The sequence below is a fragment of the Gobio gobio genome, assembly GCF_949357685.1.
Source record: "Gobio gobio genome assembly, chromosome: 2".
Taxonomy (NCBI): Eukaryota; Metazoa; Chordata; class Actinopteri; order Cypriniformes; family Gobionidae; genus Gobio; species Gobio gobio.
This window is the reverse complement of record NC_137098.1, coordinates 47665157-47682546: the sequence shown is the minus strand read 5'-3', so window position 1 is coordinate 47682546 and position 17390 is coordinate 47665157. Positions and strand designations below refer to the sequence as shown.

The following is a 17390-nucleotide window of genomic DNA, read 5'->3' as shown; positions in this document are numbered from 1 at the left end:
CCTGTTTTCTCAGGAGGCCATTCAAGAGCATCAAAACTGCGCTCTGCGCAATCAGCGCGCGCTCTGCATACATGGAAAAACTAGTTTGTGCATTTTAACATTATTCTAAAAAAGTAAATAAATCGTTCATGTCCACACGAAGGCAGCATTATTCCCATTCACCCCAGAAATACCGGAAGTTGTCGGTTACTATGGTGAATGCTGCGCCTATACTTTCTATTCAGTACCGCCTGTGTGTTTGTTTTGTTAAATGAAATAAAATGAACGGAGATGATATGGTACTGGAATGTCTCAACAAACAACAGGAGAGTCTGAACATGAGTCACCGGGGTCTAGTTGTTTTGCCACCTGGGGTTTCGAGACTCGTTACCTTGAAAAAACTGTTTCTGAACAACAATCAGCTAATTTTACCACCAGACGAGGTACGCACGCCATATATCTCCAAACTTATGTACGGTGTTTTTCAAAGACGCTACTCTCACAATGAATGAATTCGGAGCACATATCATATATATTATAATGCGTTGTTTATTGCAAGCAGAAATCATGTCTTAAGTGTTTGCATCCCGTTAGGTTCTGCACCTGGAAAAGCTTGAAGAACTGATACTGGATAGTAACCAGCTGACTGTTCTTCCTAGCAACATTGGATCCCTGAAACACCTGATTTACCTGGGCTTAAACCACAACCCATTATCTGTTCTCCCAGAAGCAATAGGTGACCTGAGAGAACTGAGGGAGCTCTGGGCTGTTGGATGTGGTCTCATCTCCGTGCCATCATCTATTGGTAAACTCAGCAAGTTACAAAAACTTGGCCTCCATAATAATAAAATCACACACCTGCCTTCAACATTTGGAGCTCTCAGCAGTTTGCAGTGGTTAAACTTAGCTGATAATAAACTTCAAGACCTCCCAGAAGAGGTTAATAACTTACAGTCTCTGGTCTTCATCAATCTGGACAAGAACTCTTTTACACACATCCCTACTGCACTAACAGGTTAGAAATTTCCCACTTAATGAAATTACTATTTATGGCATCTATTTCTCCCCACAAGGGGCTCTTTAATGTACTCTTACACAGTAAAAACGGTTTCATATGGGCTAATGTGCAATTTTGTTATCATATCTGCTTCCAGACATGGCAAATCTGCAGATCCTGTCTGTTAAATTTAACAGCATCAGATCACTGGAGGATTACGTAATCCCTGGTTTCAGCAGATTTATAAAACTTGACCTCAGAGAAAATCCTTTAATGGATAGACCACCTCACTGGAAGGTAATTAACCATCAACAGAAAATAAACAGAGACACATTTTGTTTAGAGTATATACTTTTAATTTTAATATTACTACTGTTATTCTCTGTAACCTATGTCAAATCACCTCTGTCCATGTACAGGGATTGGATTTCATATTGCTGGGCAAAGTGTGATTTACTGAAGCAGCAGATTCATATGAGATGAGCAGAAAACTGAAAATGAACATCCAGGTTGCATTAAATACTTTTGTCAGTGAAACATACGGCATGTTATATTACATTTCTTTGTGACAATAAGGAGGTGTCACATTATTAGATCTTGAAACATTATGGCCATGGAGGGAGGGAAGAAAATCATAAAGTTCCCCTGAATACTTCTTCATTTGATCGATATGAGCATATCCTGCAGAAGAGACAGAACAATAAATGGTTTCTAAATGTGAGAACGTGCATTATGGGTGAAAGTAGAGTGTCAGTTTTAACTGTTAATTAAGTACCTGAGATCATGTTGTTTACAGGATACTGCCGCATCTCACAGCATGAACACACTTTGTTCGGTGATGCAACAGTCTGATAATCTTCCTGGCTAAAAGATAACATGAACATGAAGATAACATGAGGTTAAACCAGGTTTTTTATACAGATAAAGGGCTGTGATAGTGAAAGTAATAGTAATATTTTGACCTCAGTTGTGTCTGCATGTATGTGAAGAGGAACAATATGAAAAAACTACTGCATGTATTTTAAAATTAAATTCACTAAAATGAATTTGTGACCCTGGACCACAAAACCAGTCATAATTGTTAATTTTTTTAATTGCCGAGATACAACCATTTGAAAATCTGGAATCTGAGGGTGCAAAAAAGTCTAAATATTGAGAAAATCGCCTTTAAAGTGGTCCAAATGAAGTCCTTAGCAATGCGTATTACTATTAATAATATATATTTTTAATATTTTTACAGTAGGAGATTTTTGGCATAAAAGTAAAACCGATAATTTTGACCCATACAATGTATTGTTGGCTATTGCCACAAATATACCCGTGCGACTTATGACTGGTTTTGTGGCCCAGGGTCGCATTTATGCATTTTGCCCAAAATCTGTATACAGTACAATTCAGACATAATTTAAAAATATATATTTTTTTAATTAATGCATACTTGTTCTTCTCTCTCACTGGTTGATCTTCAGTCTCATCAGGCAGACTGTCTTCAGACACTTCAGGTTTTATTTGTTCTCCACACATCACCTTTAATAAATAACAAATGAGAAGCTAGCAAATGACAATGAGGAATAGCCAGACACGAGTTTAATGACAGTATGTTCTCCTACCTGTTCATCTTTTTCCCAAATGAACCTTCCAATTAGCACTCTTATTTCTAAAGAGAACATTGGAACAGTAATCAGGCATGACATATTAAATGTAGCAACGACTCATTTAATTTATTACATTGGAACTCGTCACTAAAAATAATAACACCTAGGTTTACACCAGCTCACCATTCTGGATGGAGTCTGGGGGCAGCACATAGTGGCCAATAGGCACAGATTTTACACTCTGGCGAGGTTTACATGCTGACAGGAAATTGCTGTGGAAAACTGTTGCCCTGTTCTTTACATAGTCCTCACTGTGATATATCCTAAAAAATAATTCAGGTAAAATTTATTTTTCAGGTATTTCAGGGGTATGGGGTACAATAGATTTGGATTCAATTACATAGACTGGTCTCTAAGCTTCTTTAGAAGCTTAACCAAGTTACCCAAAAACAGGAATTGAACAGTAATAGACCTTTTAGTGTCTTCAGAAGAGGCATCATCACTGAAGAGGTAATCTGCTGTGTTCCAGGAAGAAAGAGTTCCCCCTTCAGAAACTAAAAGAACATAGGCAAGTAACTTAACTTAACTTAACGTTACTTATATTAAGTTAAAACATCAGATGACATATTCCAAAATATTCATGAACCGTTCATTACTTGAATCGAGTTATTTTAGAAGCATGACACAACCAAATACTCATCTCACCCCAGAAACGGGTTAGCCCCTTTCCAACACTGCTGGAGAACCACGCCGTTTTGCCTTTAAACATGCTTCAGATCGCACAGGAGCAATTTGAAGGCCTTGATGTTGCAATGCCTTCGACTGTACTGTGACGACGTTCAAATTAGCATTATTAAAGTATTCATGAACAAAATACGTGGATAGTAAAGTAGAAAAGTAATGAAAAATGAACACGGACAAATTAAAACGTTCTTAAACTATAACGGACAAGCGTTATATTAGCTAAAACATCGCCTCAGGCCTTAACGAGCAATGTCCGATTCGTGAGCGAATCGGGTTTTTTGAGTCGGATCTTTTGACTGAATCTGTTAAACACTTTCACAAAAACCGTTACCCAAAAGCACTGTAAGCCTAAATTGGCCGTAGATCAATTAGCACCTTTGGGAAACGCAGTCCTGGGGGTTAATGAGTCTCCGTCAACTGCTGGAGTTCCGAGAAAACCCCCAAAACAATCTGACATGTCCCATTCGTTATGAGAAGAGATGTGACGACAGAGCAATTTGAAGTGAACAGAGGATTTGACTACTGTTTGAATGTACTTTAATAGTCAATAGCCTAACAATTCACCCCTAAATATAAATATTTTAGTGGGCCGTCAATGACCACGCGATGACGTAAAATAATAATTAATGTTTTTTATTTTATTTTATTTTATTGAGTTATTTGAAACGGAACTGATTCGCGCGACTGAGTCGGGCTCCCCATCTCTAATTCTGTATCGGTAATTGACGAAATATAGTGATAATATTACAATTAATATAACATATTGCAACAATTACATATTATTATAATTATTATTTTTATCATCATCATCATCATCATCATCATCATCATCATCATCATCATCATCATCACCACCACTACTACTACTATTGTTAAAAAATATTCATCGCAGTTTTTAGGCTTTACGTTTTTTTCTACAAAAGTCCAATAAAATATAGTTGTATTTTCTTGATAAAAGCATGCGGTTATTAATTTCTTCATTGGCTATAATATAATATTATTGGATAATATTATATTGCTCATACAGTAGGTAGTACATACTAGTGTAGTACACGCTCCTGCCCACTAGGTGGTACTAGAACGGCGTAATTCAATGTAATCCGTGCTCAGACCTGCTAATTTTTTATAGAAGGGACAGTAATAATCCTGCCCTCCAAATTTCATCAACCGAAGATGATTCAATTTAATGGTTAAAACTGTTGATCAATTGTCAAGAATCAAGCACTTGTTATTGGTCGTGTTCGGTTGCAGGCTGGTAGGCTAACTTACTTAAATACATGTCAACTCTGTTTTAGGTAAGATGCTATTCTTTCTTCTTCTTTTTTTGCGGTTATTTCCCCACGTGTTTGCTTGCTGGCAGTTCATGTGGACACATTATTTTACACATTAATTTGATTGCGCTAGGAAAGCTATAGGGCCTACTTAAGTTAAACAGATTGTATCTGCTCAAATTATACCTGTCATATCTTGACAGCCAGTTTGTTTATTTCATACGGCAAATGTAAGACATGGCCAAAGGATATAGAGCCAAAGTGGCCTCTATATCTCCATTTGTATTTTCAGCACTGAGAGACAGTTTCTGACCTTGTGGAGACTATTTGTAAAAACGTGGTGATAGTGCACAATAAATCAAAAGTTGTTCAAAAATGAAACGTCACCACGAGATTGATTTAATCATTATCACTTACACTGAGAAAAATGCATGCTGTTCTCATAAGACACAGGTTTTACTGATTTTGTTGTAATCTAAACACGTTTTAAGGAGCACATCACTAGGATTAGTAATTACCATGCTTTTGTTAGAGGTATTGTGGAAGTGTCTGTCATTCTGTGCTTTATATCAACATGAGGTTTGCCCACAGGTCAGTAATTTATGTGGAGTTGGCACCCACTGAAGCTAAATTGCTTCCAGTTTTAGTGGACAGTACTGTCATGTAGTCTTGTGTTTTATGTCTCCAGGAGGCCATTAAAAAAGACAACTATACAGTTGAAGGATAGTGTGTTATTTGCTGGGTAATTGTGGATTCCTGCTGAGTTGAGATGCTTCTGTCACAAAGGTTACAATGGGGTCACACACACACACACACACACACACACACACACACACACACACACACACACACACACACACACACACACACACACACACACACACACACACACACACACACACACACACACACACACACACACACACACACACACACACACACACACACAAAACCCCTACTACAATGCATTGTAGTATCTATGTTCAAGCCAGTAAGAGTGTTGCTGCACTTAATAGTACATTTCTATCAACTTTTCAGAAGTTTTTATTGTGTTAAATGTAACAATCTAAAGCTTGCTTTTTTTGTCAAAGCAGCCAGAATACATAGGCTACAATATGATACTACAATCTTAAAGACCCCCGTGGTGAAAATCAAGTTGTTGAGTTTGTTTATATGTCTGTGTGGTGTTTTTAATATGCTTTCGGACAAACCATGTGCAAATTCATAAGTCAACACCATTGCTGAGTATTTTCTCCTTAAAAGTCCAGTGAAGCAAAGACAGTTGCCCTGTCCAAATACCCACACTTGCAGTCTTTGCACTTGACCACTTGTCTACTTACATGATGTATTTCCTGTATTTGGCCTTGACTGCAAGTGTGTATAGAACTTTTGATTATGCGATGAGCTTTTTTTTTCTTTTTTCTCAATACTTTGAATTTGAAAATGAACGACTAAATGTCATTCAGTATTCAGTGTAACTAACAGAAGACACAATTTTACATTTGTGGTACTTCTAATTAAGTGATAAAAAGCAGTTGCAAATGTTGTACAAAATACACATAGCCTAACCATCTTTGCACAAATAAAATGTGCAACACTTTATGTTTTACTACCAAATTATATGTAATATCTAATTAATTTAACTTACAGGGGAATGTTTTCCTCGACATCTTGCGATTTTGGGGCACGCAACTTCTCGAATATAATGCATAATGTGATACACTTAGCCTAGGTTTAGTAATGCGACAACAGTCTTGCACACTTACTTCCTGCCGCGTACATGCACTCTCAATGGTCCAAGACCGCAAGTGTGGGTTTTGGACAGGGCAAGTCTCAAAAACACGGTTTGAAATCGCTGGTGTTTCTGACGTCACAAACTACCTTGTAACCAATCTCCTCCACGTGCGGGCAGGCTTTAGCATATCATTACTATGCTGCGAAACAGGGGAGTCTCAAGAGAAGCAAGGCTATCCTGGTATATTTTTCTTTTGCAAAATCGTGTACATTTAGCAATAATATAGCAGGTGATTTATGGACATGGTGTTTATTACGATGTTATGATTAACTTTTTTCCACTGGCGTTCTAAGTTGTTCAAAGAATACTGATTTTTTAGAAGGCTGTGTTAGAGATGGTGAACGGGAACATGGTTTGTGAAACATTAGCAACACATTATTAGCTGTTTGACAATGTAATCAAGCAAAAGGCTAATCATATGAATTAGAGCTGCAACTAACGATTATTTTTTCTGTCGACTAATCTAACGATTATTTTTTCGATTAGTCGACTAATCTAACGATTATTTTTCCAGACTAATCTTATTATTCTTTTTTACTGATTATTGTATTTCAAAGAGGGTAGTGAATTTGTATATTATTTTAACATGAAATCAATGAATGATGACAATATTAATTGTATTTCAGGAAGGGTAGTGTACATAGTATGCCATTTTATAAAGAAATATATGAACACAAGAAGCTTTTTAAACATAATATATAATGATACTATTCATCATAAAATGTATACAGAGTAGGCCTAATTAGGAAAAGTTGTTTACTATAGTAGTTGAGTATGATTTAGGCCTACTTATTGATTTTTGTCAATAGTAAACGAAAATGCACTTGTATTTATCTGCAAAAGGTTCACATACAGGAGCTTTCAGCATAGTGTTAATGTATAACTAGTCGTCTATTTTGAAGGTGCATAAACAACAACTAAAGCTGCCAGAAGTTTTTGCCCAAACTTCAAAGACACATTTAAATGATTAAAGCTAGAGGCATATCTTAACTTTAATGTTACTTTAATCATGTAAACTATACCTATATACAGCAATTTATTATGCATATGTGTTTGGGACAGAGCGGAACCAGGTCGCATTTACAGCAGATATATGCAGCCCATAATAAATAAAAGCACGAGACGTACTGGGGTCGGAGAAGAACACCGGAAAATGTGACCGTCTGTTGCAATACACGCGCCACGGTTCAGCTGCGCGAGAGAACACTGGCAGCAGGGTTGCCAGGTTTACACAACAAAACCCACCCATTCGTTACTCAAAACTAGCCCAAAACAAGCTCAATCGCGTTTCGGGGAGGTTCTTTGGTAAACATCGCGTTCGGGGGGGTTAAATATGTGTGTTTTTTTTGCTTCAACCCGCGGACATGAGACACAGCCCACGGCAACAGTGTAGAAGTAGCCCAATTCCGCGGAAAAAAGCGGACTTGGCAACACTGACTGCAGTGTGAAAGCTCCCGCTCTCCACGCGCACAGCTTCTGCTCTGCCACCGCGTGCAGTGTGAAACCGGCGTTACAGAGCGAACAAAGAACAGTTTTATTCGGCTACTGTTTAAAGTACTCCCACACTTTAGAATGTCGCGGTCTGGCTTTATATGATAAATGATCATTTTCACTATGCCCGGGAGCAGAAGCTGCCATTATTCTAGATCTTCTGTTCCATTCTAGAACGTAAATATTGTGCCGCCGACGCGTCGACGCATTTCACGCACGTCGACGTATTTTCGTAGTCGACGTCATCGACGACGTCGACGCGTCGTTGCAGCCCTAATATGAATTACCTTTATGTGTCCGATGTTGTAGAGAGCGATACCATTGTGTAGCATTTACTACAGTAAAGTTGAACAAGATAGTGAGCGAGTGGAGGCGGGGCTTATTTGCATATTCATGTATACTAAATGAAGCAAGGGTGTAGAGTTACATTCAAGCTATTTTAAAGCATGAATTATTTTTTTCACAGAATTTGGTGATCAAATATGAGTTTTAAGGGATAAAATTATTGACTACAAAATGTTGGGTTCCCTTTTAGTGAACAGTTCTTAAAGGGGTGATGAATTGAGAAATCAACTTTCCTTTGAGCTTTTGACATATAAAAGGTAGGGTGGTTGTAGTATTTATAGTTATTGATGTAAATCCCTAAAGTACCGAAAAAAGGTACCTTTGGGTACCGGTACCCGAAATTCGGTGCCGGTACCCAACGGTACCTTTTTTCGGTACAATAGGGATTAACATCAATAACTGAATAACCTGTAAGTAATTTATAGAAGTGTTATTGACATTATGCCAGAGCTGCCCTGGTCTCTGTCTGCCATTGTCTGTGATGTTTGTATCCTGTAATATCTACTAGATAGTAGGCTACTAGGTACTTAAATTTAATGAATAAAAACAACCATATTATTTTTTTCTTTTTAATTTCATTTCTATGAAAATATTTCCCACAAATTATGTGCTGTGTATTTTCTGGTAATCAAATGAAGACATTAATTTAATTTATCTTTTAATTTAATTAAACTTTTTTTGTCAAACAAAGTGCTGCACAACTGAGCTTTATAGGGTTAAAATTAAAACAGAAACATTTTAATTTATTACTTAAAAAATTAAGTTTTGATTATTATTATTACATTTGTGTTAGTATTATTAATTAATACGTATCTAAATTCTACTGTACAACAGTGATGTATTTGTCAAGATAAACCAGACTTTTATTTTGACGGGTTGCCGTTCCTTTGAGTTTCTGTGTTTATGATATGACGGTAGTTTTTCTCAAATGACACGGTAAAATGCTCATAAAGTGACTCTCAGTGGCGATGGAGATGACGCTCGTGCGTTCCAAGCGGCAACCTCCCGCAGTTTCTCTTGAAGCCAATACGGAAGTGCCTCAAACTGCAATTCATCGACTGGCCGCTAGGGACAGGATCCAGAAGGGAGCAGAATCTCATTGAGCCCCATGTTAAAATGCCCAACTTTAGAGCAGAATAAAACATGTTTACAGCCTGGTACAAATTGTGCTTTTGGTCTATATGGCTCATTTTGCCCTTCATGACAACTGAGAGGGGGGTGAATTTTTTTATAACTCATTCGTTTACATTATATAAAGCCTTAAAATTATGCATAATTAAGGGCGTGGCCATTTCGAGTGACAGGTGGATAGCCATTTATCTGCTGTCTGTTAGTCATCGCGTCACTTAAGCTCCGCCCATGTCCCGCCTTTTTGCCCATTTTCTGTTATCCGGGAGTGACGCGCGATGACGCGCTGCCAAGATGGCTCGTTCCTACTTTGCGCTTCAGAACGGCTCATCAGAATCCTATGGGTGACGTCACGGACACTACGTCCATATTTTTTTACAGTCTATGGTGCGTTCATGTCCTCATATGAGACGGCAGAGATGGAAACACGTGACCGTCGTAGGGATAGTGAGCGCGATAGTGAGTGAGTGAGTGTGTGGTAAACCGTGTGTCTACGGCATTCATTCGCACAGAGACACGCAGGATTCGTATTTAAATAGTCTTTTTGCGGTTTAATATTCACAGACACTAGTCTATATCACCAGATGCGTTCTCAGGTACCAACATTTGGTACCGATTGATTTAATGTGAATCGGTACTCGGTAGTACCGACGTAATTCGGTCGGTGCCCTTAAAAGTACCGAGTTCGGTACCCAACCCTAATAAAAGGTCATGGTAATATAAGAATATCCTGTTTCAGAGCTGAAAACTTCCTTGTTAGTCAAAGAAAAGCTTTTATAGACATAGGGCCCAGCAAACGACGTTTTTCAAAGTGGGGATCTATGACGTCAGACCAAGCACCACCTCAGCAGAAGAAGATCAACGCCTAGTTCATCACTGCCTGTTTAGCCCCGCCCACCGATTCATGCATGTAACATAGGCCTAGTGTTAAACCATCGAGTTACAAAGCAATAAACATGCCGTTGAGGATTACAAAATATTGTGCAGTGACTGGGTTCAACAGTAATGCAACATGTAATCACAGCAGTGGGAGTTTACACTGAAGTCTCCCAGCGGATACGCCCCCAAAAAATGGAGCGTTCAGAGCAGAAGGCTAAAATCAGGGTAGGAGAAATGCGTTTTATTTATAAATTATGAAAATGTTTGATGTAAAAAGCATTCCAACAATATGACAATTCTAGCAATGCACCCCAGGAAACATCATAAAACAATAAAAAAACGCAGTTCATGACCCCTTTAAAATAATAATTTACACTTAATAAATGTAAATAATTTTTTTTTCCCACTATAAAGAGCCTTGTGTGGAATGGAAAGGTTCCATGGTTATAACAGTTTCTTCATGGAACCATAGGTCAATAAAGAACGATTAGATATATCATACATATCTTAAAGGTGTCATGAACTGGCTTTTTAATTTTTTTTATACTGTTGTCTGGTGCCAATTAATGACGTTTGCGTGGTTTTTATATTCAAAAACATCATAATGAATAAGTAATAGGCTATTTTCTGCAATGGTTCTGAGGCTCTCTGAAAAACGCTTGGTTTTGATGGGCGTACCGCACTGAAGACTTGGAAGTAAACCAAAATTCTGATTGGTCGATTTTTTGCCGCATTCATTTAATTAGTTTTGCCGCGTTCATTTCATCAGTTTTGGCATTCATTTCATCAGGTGGAAAGCGCTAATTGCTAATGGGGGTGCTTTCAGAGTACCCCTGTTTCACAGGTAACAGTCTGTCTTCAGAACACCCCCCTTGTTTTCACTTCTTTTGGATTTGCCAAACCCACTGGAGAAGAGAGACAGATTGAAGTTGGCTACTTTGCTGTAAATTATTTATTTAATTGTGAGAGCGTTTTCCTAGTCAGTCCTCTTCTACCATGTCAACAAAGACATCGGCAGTGTGGCAGCATTTTTAAAAAATAGAAAATGGGGAAAAAGTCGAATGCAAATTTTGCAAGCAACAGTTTGCATATCACCGCTCAATGTCTAACATGTCATATCACCTAAAAACGGTAAGCTAACTTGTCTGTGTTAGGTTGCCCTGTCTGTTTTGAGTTGCCCCGTCCCTTTTATTATTGTGCAAACTGCAAATTTATTTCTAGTATTATTTATTGGATTTGGGCACTTTATTATTTTGTTTTTTATTTGGAGCCTAATGCGCTGTGCCCACTGTTTGTATTAGTTTTGAGCCTATGCTTTATTTTTCAGTTATGCACTTCATTTCGTTCCTGCTCTTGATCTGGCTTGTTTAATAAATATTCCTTTTTTATTAAAGTGGACGTACCTTTTGTGTTTAAGAGTAAAAGCTTTAAGTTAATAGTCTATTCATGTCTCAGCCGCGAAGCTGAGCTGAGCTTCTGTTCGAACTGCACAGAGCGGCAGAAATGTGTGTCAGTGTCTGTCAGTTATTATAATACATAAGACAAAAACAATTGTCTAAATTATGTTGCATATTCCTCAAAAGTTCTTGTGATGATATCACTAGTTGACAACATAGTACTATATTTTCGGAAATTATAGGCTATGATATTGCGCTGGTGCACGTGATGCAATGTCAGAGCCGACAGACTTGTGTGTCAGACTCATTTCAGTGCAAAATAATCAGGTCAAAAACAATTTAATATACTGCAAATTAGGGCTGTGCGATATTGAAGAAAAATGCGATATCCTTGTTAAATAATGCAATATTCGATATGCGATACGATATTGCTTTAAGTGTGTAAAATCTAATTCTTTCCCCAACTGATATCTTTCACTTAAAGCATAACCGACTGTGTTTACATGAATACTCATCAAGACATAACTGTGTGTATATTTGACAGTTTGAGTGTGTAACAAGACACTAAAAAAAGAACGGTGTGTTGTGTGTCAGACAGCAGAGGAGTTGTTTTTTGCAAGTTATTGTGTTTAATAACTCTTTTTAATGTCAAGCAAGTCACATAAGTAACAGTCATGTGCCCAGTCTATTCTCTGTTATATGCGTCAACCTAAAACATACACTTTTCACAATGTTGAAGTAGCCTATTAAAATCATTCAGATATTGCGTGCCCTTGCGATATGCATATTGCGATATGTACATTTGTGATATTTCAATAGTTAGTTTGTGCAGCCCTACTGCAAATAGCTTACTAGTTTTTTATGTTTATTTATAATTTATTTAGGCAGACAACAAGGCTATCAAGTACTGCGCACAGTGCGCAGCTAATTAATTTAAAGTTTTTTTTTCTAACGTCATTTTTAGCGCAGAAACTCATTGTCAATCGCTATCCTGTGATTTATCACTAAAATAGCTTAGAAACTCAACCGTTATAGCATAGATTCAATACCTTTTGAAGTAAGTACAAACCACAGCTTCATAATTAATAGAGACGTATAATTCACACACACAATCACTCTCTCATTTTAAAATCACAAAGAAATGCACTTTTTCAAAAAAAAAAAATCCCACCTTTAATAGTTGAAAATATTTGCTGTACAAACCTTATCAGTGAACTATGAAGGCAAAAAAAGGAAAGCAAAAAAAAAAAAGAGCAAAATAATCATTCATTAATCGTAATCGAGGTAAAATGTTCAATTCATCAAGATTTTTATTTTTGGGCAAATCGTTACAGCCCTACACACACGCGTGCAAGAAAGGCATGTTATTTCACAATTTAAGATAGCCCGTCGGCAGGCCGTGATACGTTTTGGTAGCCCGTCTGAAAAAAACACAGCCCCGGGACGTTGGCCTTTGTGGGCATTGGCGTTACAAGTCCGAGTCTGATCACGAATGAACCAACAACACCTTCTCCAGCCTGTGACAGCATGCTAAGGTATGTAATCAATAGATATCAAATGATCTGTAACAATGCAATACTAACACATATAAAAAAACATGTTTTACTCACATAAGTGTGTTGCACCTGTCGAATATAGAAGGCACAGCATTGTGTTTTAATCTCAATGTCTGCAAATCCAGTCTCGACCTGTATCTTCCGTATCTCGATTCGGCTGTGAAATGAAGCGAACGCGCAATGTCTTACACACGTGAGCTGGAGCAGGCATGTTTATTGCTCGGTAGCACAACCCGTTTAGCTCCTCGAGTCGGTGGGCGGGTTTGAGGCGGCACTTCTGCATTCTATGATGTCAGTGGTCGACATAATCTGAGATCTCTCGTTTTCTGGGCCTGGTGTCAATAAAAGCTTTTCTTTGACTAACAAGGACATTTTCAGCTCTAAAACGTACAGGATATTCTTATATCACGATTAACTTTTATATATCAAAGGCTCAAGGGAAAGTTGATTTCTCAATTCATCACCCCTTTAAATGTTTGGAGAAACATTCACTGCTGTTGGTATATGGTATTATGAGGTAATTCATTGTTTGTTGCATTTGCATTTTTTCATATTTTTTTAGTTTTACTCTGAATACTGCATCTAAGTACAAAGCTTCTATTTGGGGTCCCATAGTAGTGAACAGTGTGTGTATGTGTGTGTATACTCAAATGTTTGGGGTCGGTAAGACATAATGTTTAAAGAAGTCTCTCATGTTCACAAGGCTGCATTTATTTGATAAAAAAAATACTGTGTTAAATGTTATTACAATTTTAGAATAACTGTTTTCTATTTTAAAGTCAGCATGAAACGGAAGATGCCGTAGTCTTTTCTTCCCTATTATAGCGCATGACGGCTCCTCGAACGATGCTGATAATATATTGATTACTTATATAGATTACTATTATTCACAGCAATTGCATATTCTGCCAAATGTGTTAGATTAAACATTAAATCAGGCAAAGGACAAACTTTTGCAATTATCTGCATTTTATGGTTCAATGCTCATGTTTGTGATTACACAATGTTTCCATAATCTGCATTATTTATAGAGAGAACATCAAAGTCATCATCTTGTGCTTTCTACTGCCAGATAGAGCAGACAGTGTAGTTTTTTTCTTCATAGTTTGCAGGTATTTAGGGATATATTTCATCATAGTGTCATTACATTATAGTTTAAAGTAGCAGTTTTAAACTACGGCATAATCTAGAAAGCCATTATATAGATTTTCAAGTAGTCTATTCTTGGCTGAGAGGGGCAAACTGAAGTACAACCATCAGAGAGGACGAAGACAAAGCAAAACTACTTTCTTTTCTTTTAATTGACTGACAGCACCCTGACAGCAAAATCTAAAATTAGAGAGAGGAAGATCTACTAAAATATAACTTGTCCCTGGTACACTACACTCTGATTTTCAGCTGCTTTGTTGAAGCTGTAGGGGTTTTCAATGGGTAACAAACTTTTACAAGCGGTACAAAGAACATTTTGCTGAGACTATGCATAAAACATTACAAGCATATACAATTGGACAGACAGAGAGATTTACAGATGCACTGAATTTAAACAGAATTCAGCTTGCAGGATATGGCAGCTATGTTTCCCCTCATGCTGTTTATATGGAGAGATTTTAAGATCCCAGAATAACTAATGTTGTTATGTAGTTATTGCTACAAAGGCTATATCATTGAGGTATCTCATAATGTCTCTTCTTTTTGTTGTTGTTGTTGTTGTATTGAAGCAAGTCATTATTATAACATGGTTTATAGTGATACATACTGCATACACGTACAGTAGATTTAAAAAAATCCTAAAATTGATAGGATAATGTACAATAGACATGTCAAGGTGAGGTCTGGAGTGACAATTGTGTAACTCAAACATGGCTAAATAGATGGCCTTGAGTATTAGTCATCATTATCATCATTTTTAGGTGAGACTGCAAAAATCTGTTTACATTCCAGCATTCATCAGTCATTCTTTTTTAACTCCCATCGGATGTAAACAACTTGTCAGAACAACCTCTCAAAACTAGGGGTAACAAGGCAATAATTATTTTCATGTTGTGGTTGTTAACTGATAAATGGGTGCTTTAATAATGTAAATCCATAGTATTTAAAAAAGAACATTAACATTTTGTTACATCGAGTGCTCTCCGACAACAGGTCTCTCCTTCCTCCCGGGTTTTCCAGCACCAATGTAACACAGATCGTTGTTATGGGAAGAAGGAGGCGGGAACCGGCGGACGTTTAAAGACTTTAATAAACAAAACAAATAAACTGAAATTAAAAGCGGCAGCCCCTCACGGATGACTGCCTCGCACACACATAATAAAACGTAAACCAAAACACAACATAAAGTCCAGGCCTGGTCCTCTCTCGTTCTTCACTGTCGTCGCTCCTCCTTTTATGCTCCCATCACTCCTCCGTGAGATCCGAGACCGGTGTGATGCGCAGCTGGTGCTCTCTCGGCTCTCGCTCGCCCTGCTTGTCACAGATACAGTTACCTGTATCTTAAAATAGGCAGAAACTATGAAATATCCAATATTGGCAGATAAATAGTTAAATACCCAATAATGGCTGATAAGAAATATAATAATAAAAAATACACTATATTGTCAAAATTATTGGGACACCCCTCCAAATCATTAAATTCAGGTGTTCCAATCACTTCCGTTGCCAAAGGTGTATAAAATCAAGCACCTAGGCATGCAGACTGCTTCTACAAACATTTGTGAAAGAATGGGTCGCTCTCAGGAGCTCAGTAAATTCAAGCGTGGTACCGTGACAGGTTGCCAACTGTCCAATTGTGAAATTTCCTCACTACTAAATATTCCACGGTCAACTGTTAGTGGTATTATAACAAAGTGGAAGCAATTGGGAACAACAGAAACTCAGCCATGAAGTAGTAGGCCACATAAAATCACAGAGCAGGGTCGGCGCATGCTAAGGTGCACAGTACGCCAACTTTCTGCAGAGTCAATAGCTACAGACCTCCAACTTCGTGTGGCATTCAGATTAGCTCAAGAACAGCATGTAGAGAGCTGAATGTAATGGGTTCCATGGCCGAGCAGCTGCATCCAAGCCTTACATCACCAAGTGTCGGACAAAGCGTCGGATGCAGTGGTGTAAAGCACGCCGCCACTGGACTCTAGAACAGTGAAGACGTGTTCTCTGTAGTGATAAATCACGCTTCTCTGTCTGGCAATCCGATGGCCAAGTCTGGGTTTGGCCGTTGCCAGGAGAACGGTACTTGCCTGACTGCATCGTGCCAAGTGTAAAGTTTGGTGGACAAACTTTCAGAAAACGTCTCAGGGAAGCTTATCTGCATGCTCGTCGTCCTCATCAGGGTCTCGACCGGACTGCAGTTCGTCGTTGTAACCGACTTGAGTGGGCAAATTCTCACATCCGATGGCGTCTGGCACTTTGGAGAGGTGTTCTCTTCACGGATGAATCCCTGTTTTCACTGTTCAGGGCAGATGGCAGACAGCGTGTATGGCGTTGTGTGGGTGAGCAGTTTGCTAATGTCAACGTTGTGGATCGAGTGGTCCATGGTGGCGGTGGGGTTATGGTATGGGCAGGTGTATGTTATGGACAGCAAACACAGGTGCATTTTATTGATGGTAGTTTGAATGCACAGAGAGACCGTGACAAGATCCTGAGGCCCATTGTTGTGCCATTCATCCACGACCATCACCTCATTTTGCAGCATGATAATGCACGGCCCCGTGTTGCAAGGATCTGTACACAAATCCTGGAAGCTGAAAATGGGATGCTCTGGATCGGCGTATATGACACCGCGTTCCAGTTCCTGCCAATATCCAGCAACTTCGCACAGTCATTGAAGAGGAGTGGACCAACATTACACAGGCCACAATCAACAACCTGATCAACTCTATGCGAAGGAGATGTGTAGCACTCTGTGAGGCAAATGGTGGTCACACCAGATACTGACTGGTTTTCGGACCCCTCCCCCGTTACCCCACAGGGAACAAATTATAGATCCATGAGACCAAAGATCGCCCGTTACATATACACAAGACGAATTATAGCTTGAGACACCACTGAGACATCAAAGCCAGCGGCAAATGTCTGAAGGACTAGCCGAGGAAAGGATGCTCTCGCCGGGGTTAACTAGCGCGGAGCGCCGCTGATCGCCTGGATCTCACAACTCCGAAAACGGCTGATAAAGTATTCAAATAGGCACTCTTTTTATAAATAAACCACAGATTTGAGT

General features: G+C 38.5%; 2 protein-coding genes across 2 annotated transcripts; one reads left to right on the top strand and one right to left on the bottom strand.

Moving 5' to 3' along the window:
• The first annotated feature begins 11 nt into the window (after positions 1–11).
• Positions 12–1696, top strand: LOC307122142 (uncharacterized protein). The gene is made up of 4 exons (XM_079810035.1): positions 12–422; positions 574–994; positions 1134–1273; positions 1396–1696. The coding sequence occupies exons 1-4, from the start codon at positions 261–263 to the stop codon at positions 1426–1428; spliced, it is 756 nt and encodes a 251-aa protein (XP_079666161.1). The 5' UTR covers positions 12–260; the 3' UTR covers positions 1429–1696.
• terb2 (telomere repeat binding bouquet formation protein 2) lies at positions 1530–3340 on the bottom strand (the record flags this gene model as incomplete). The annotated part of the gene is made up of 7 exons (XM_079810048.1): positions 1530–1657; positions 1752–1840; positions 2415–2503; positions 2587–2633; positions 2755–2894; positions 3044–3125; positions 3277–3340. The coding sequence occupies 7 exons, from the start codon at positions 3338–3340 to the stop codon at positions 1530–1532; spliced, it is 639 nt and encodes a 212-aa protein (XP_079666174.1).
• Positions 3341–17390: the final 14050 nt, after the last annotated feature.

Coding starts and splice junctions, on each gene's coding strand:
- LOC307122142 (XM_079810035.1), top strand. CDS start 261: ATGAACGGAGATGATATGGTACTGGAATGTCTCAACAAACAACAGGAG. Junction 423..573: donor TAATTTTACCACCAGACGAG/GTACGCACGCCA, acceptor GCATCCCGTTAG/GTTCTGCACCTGGAAAAGCT. Junction 995..1,133: donor CATCCCTACTGCACTAACAG/GTTAGAAATTTC, acceptor ATCTGCTTCCAG/ACATGGCAAATCTGCAGATC.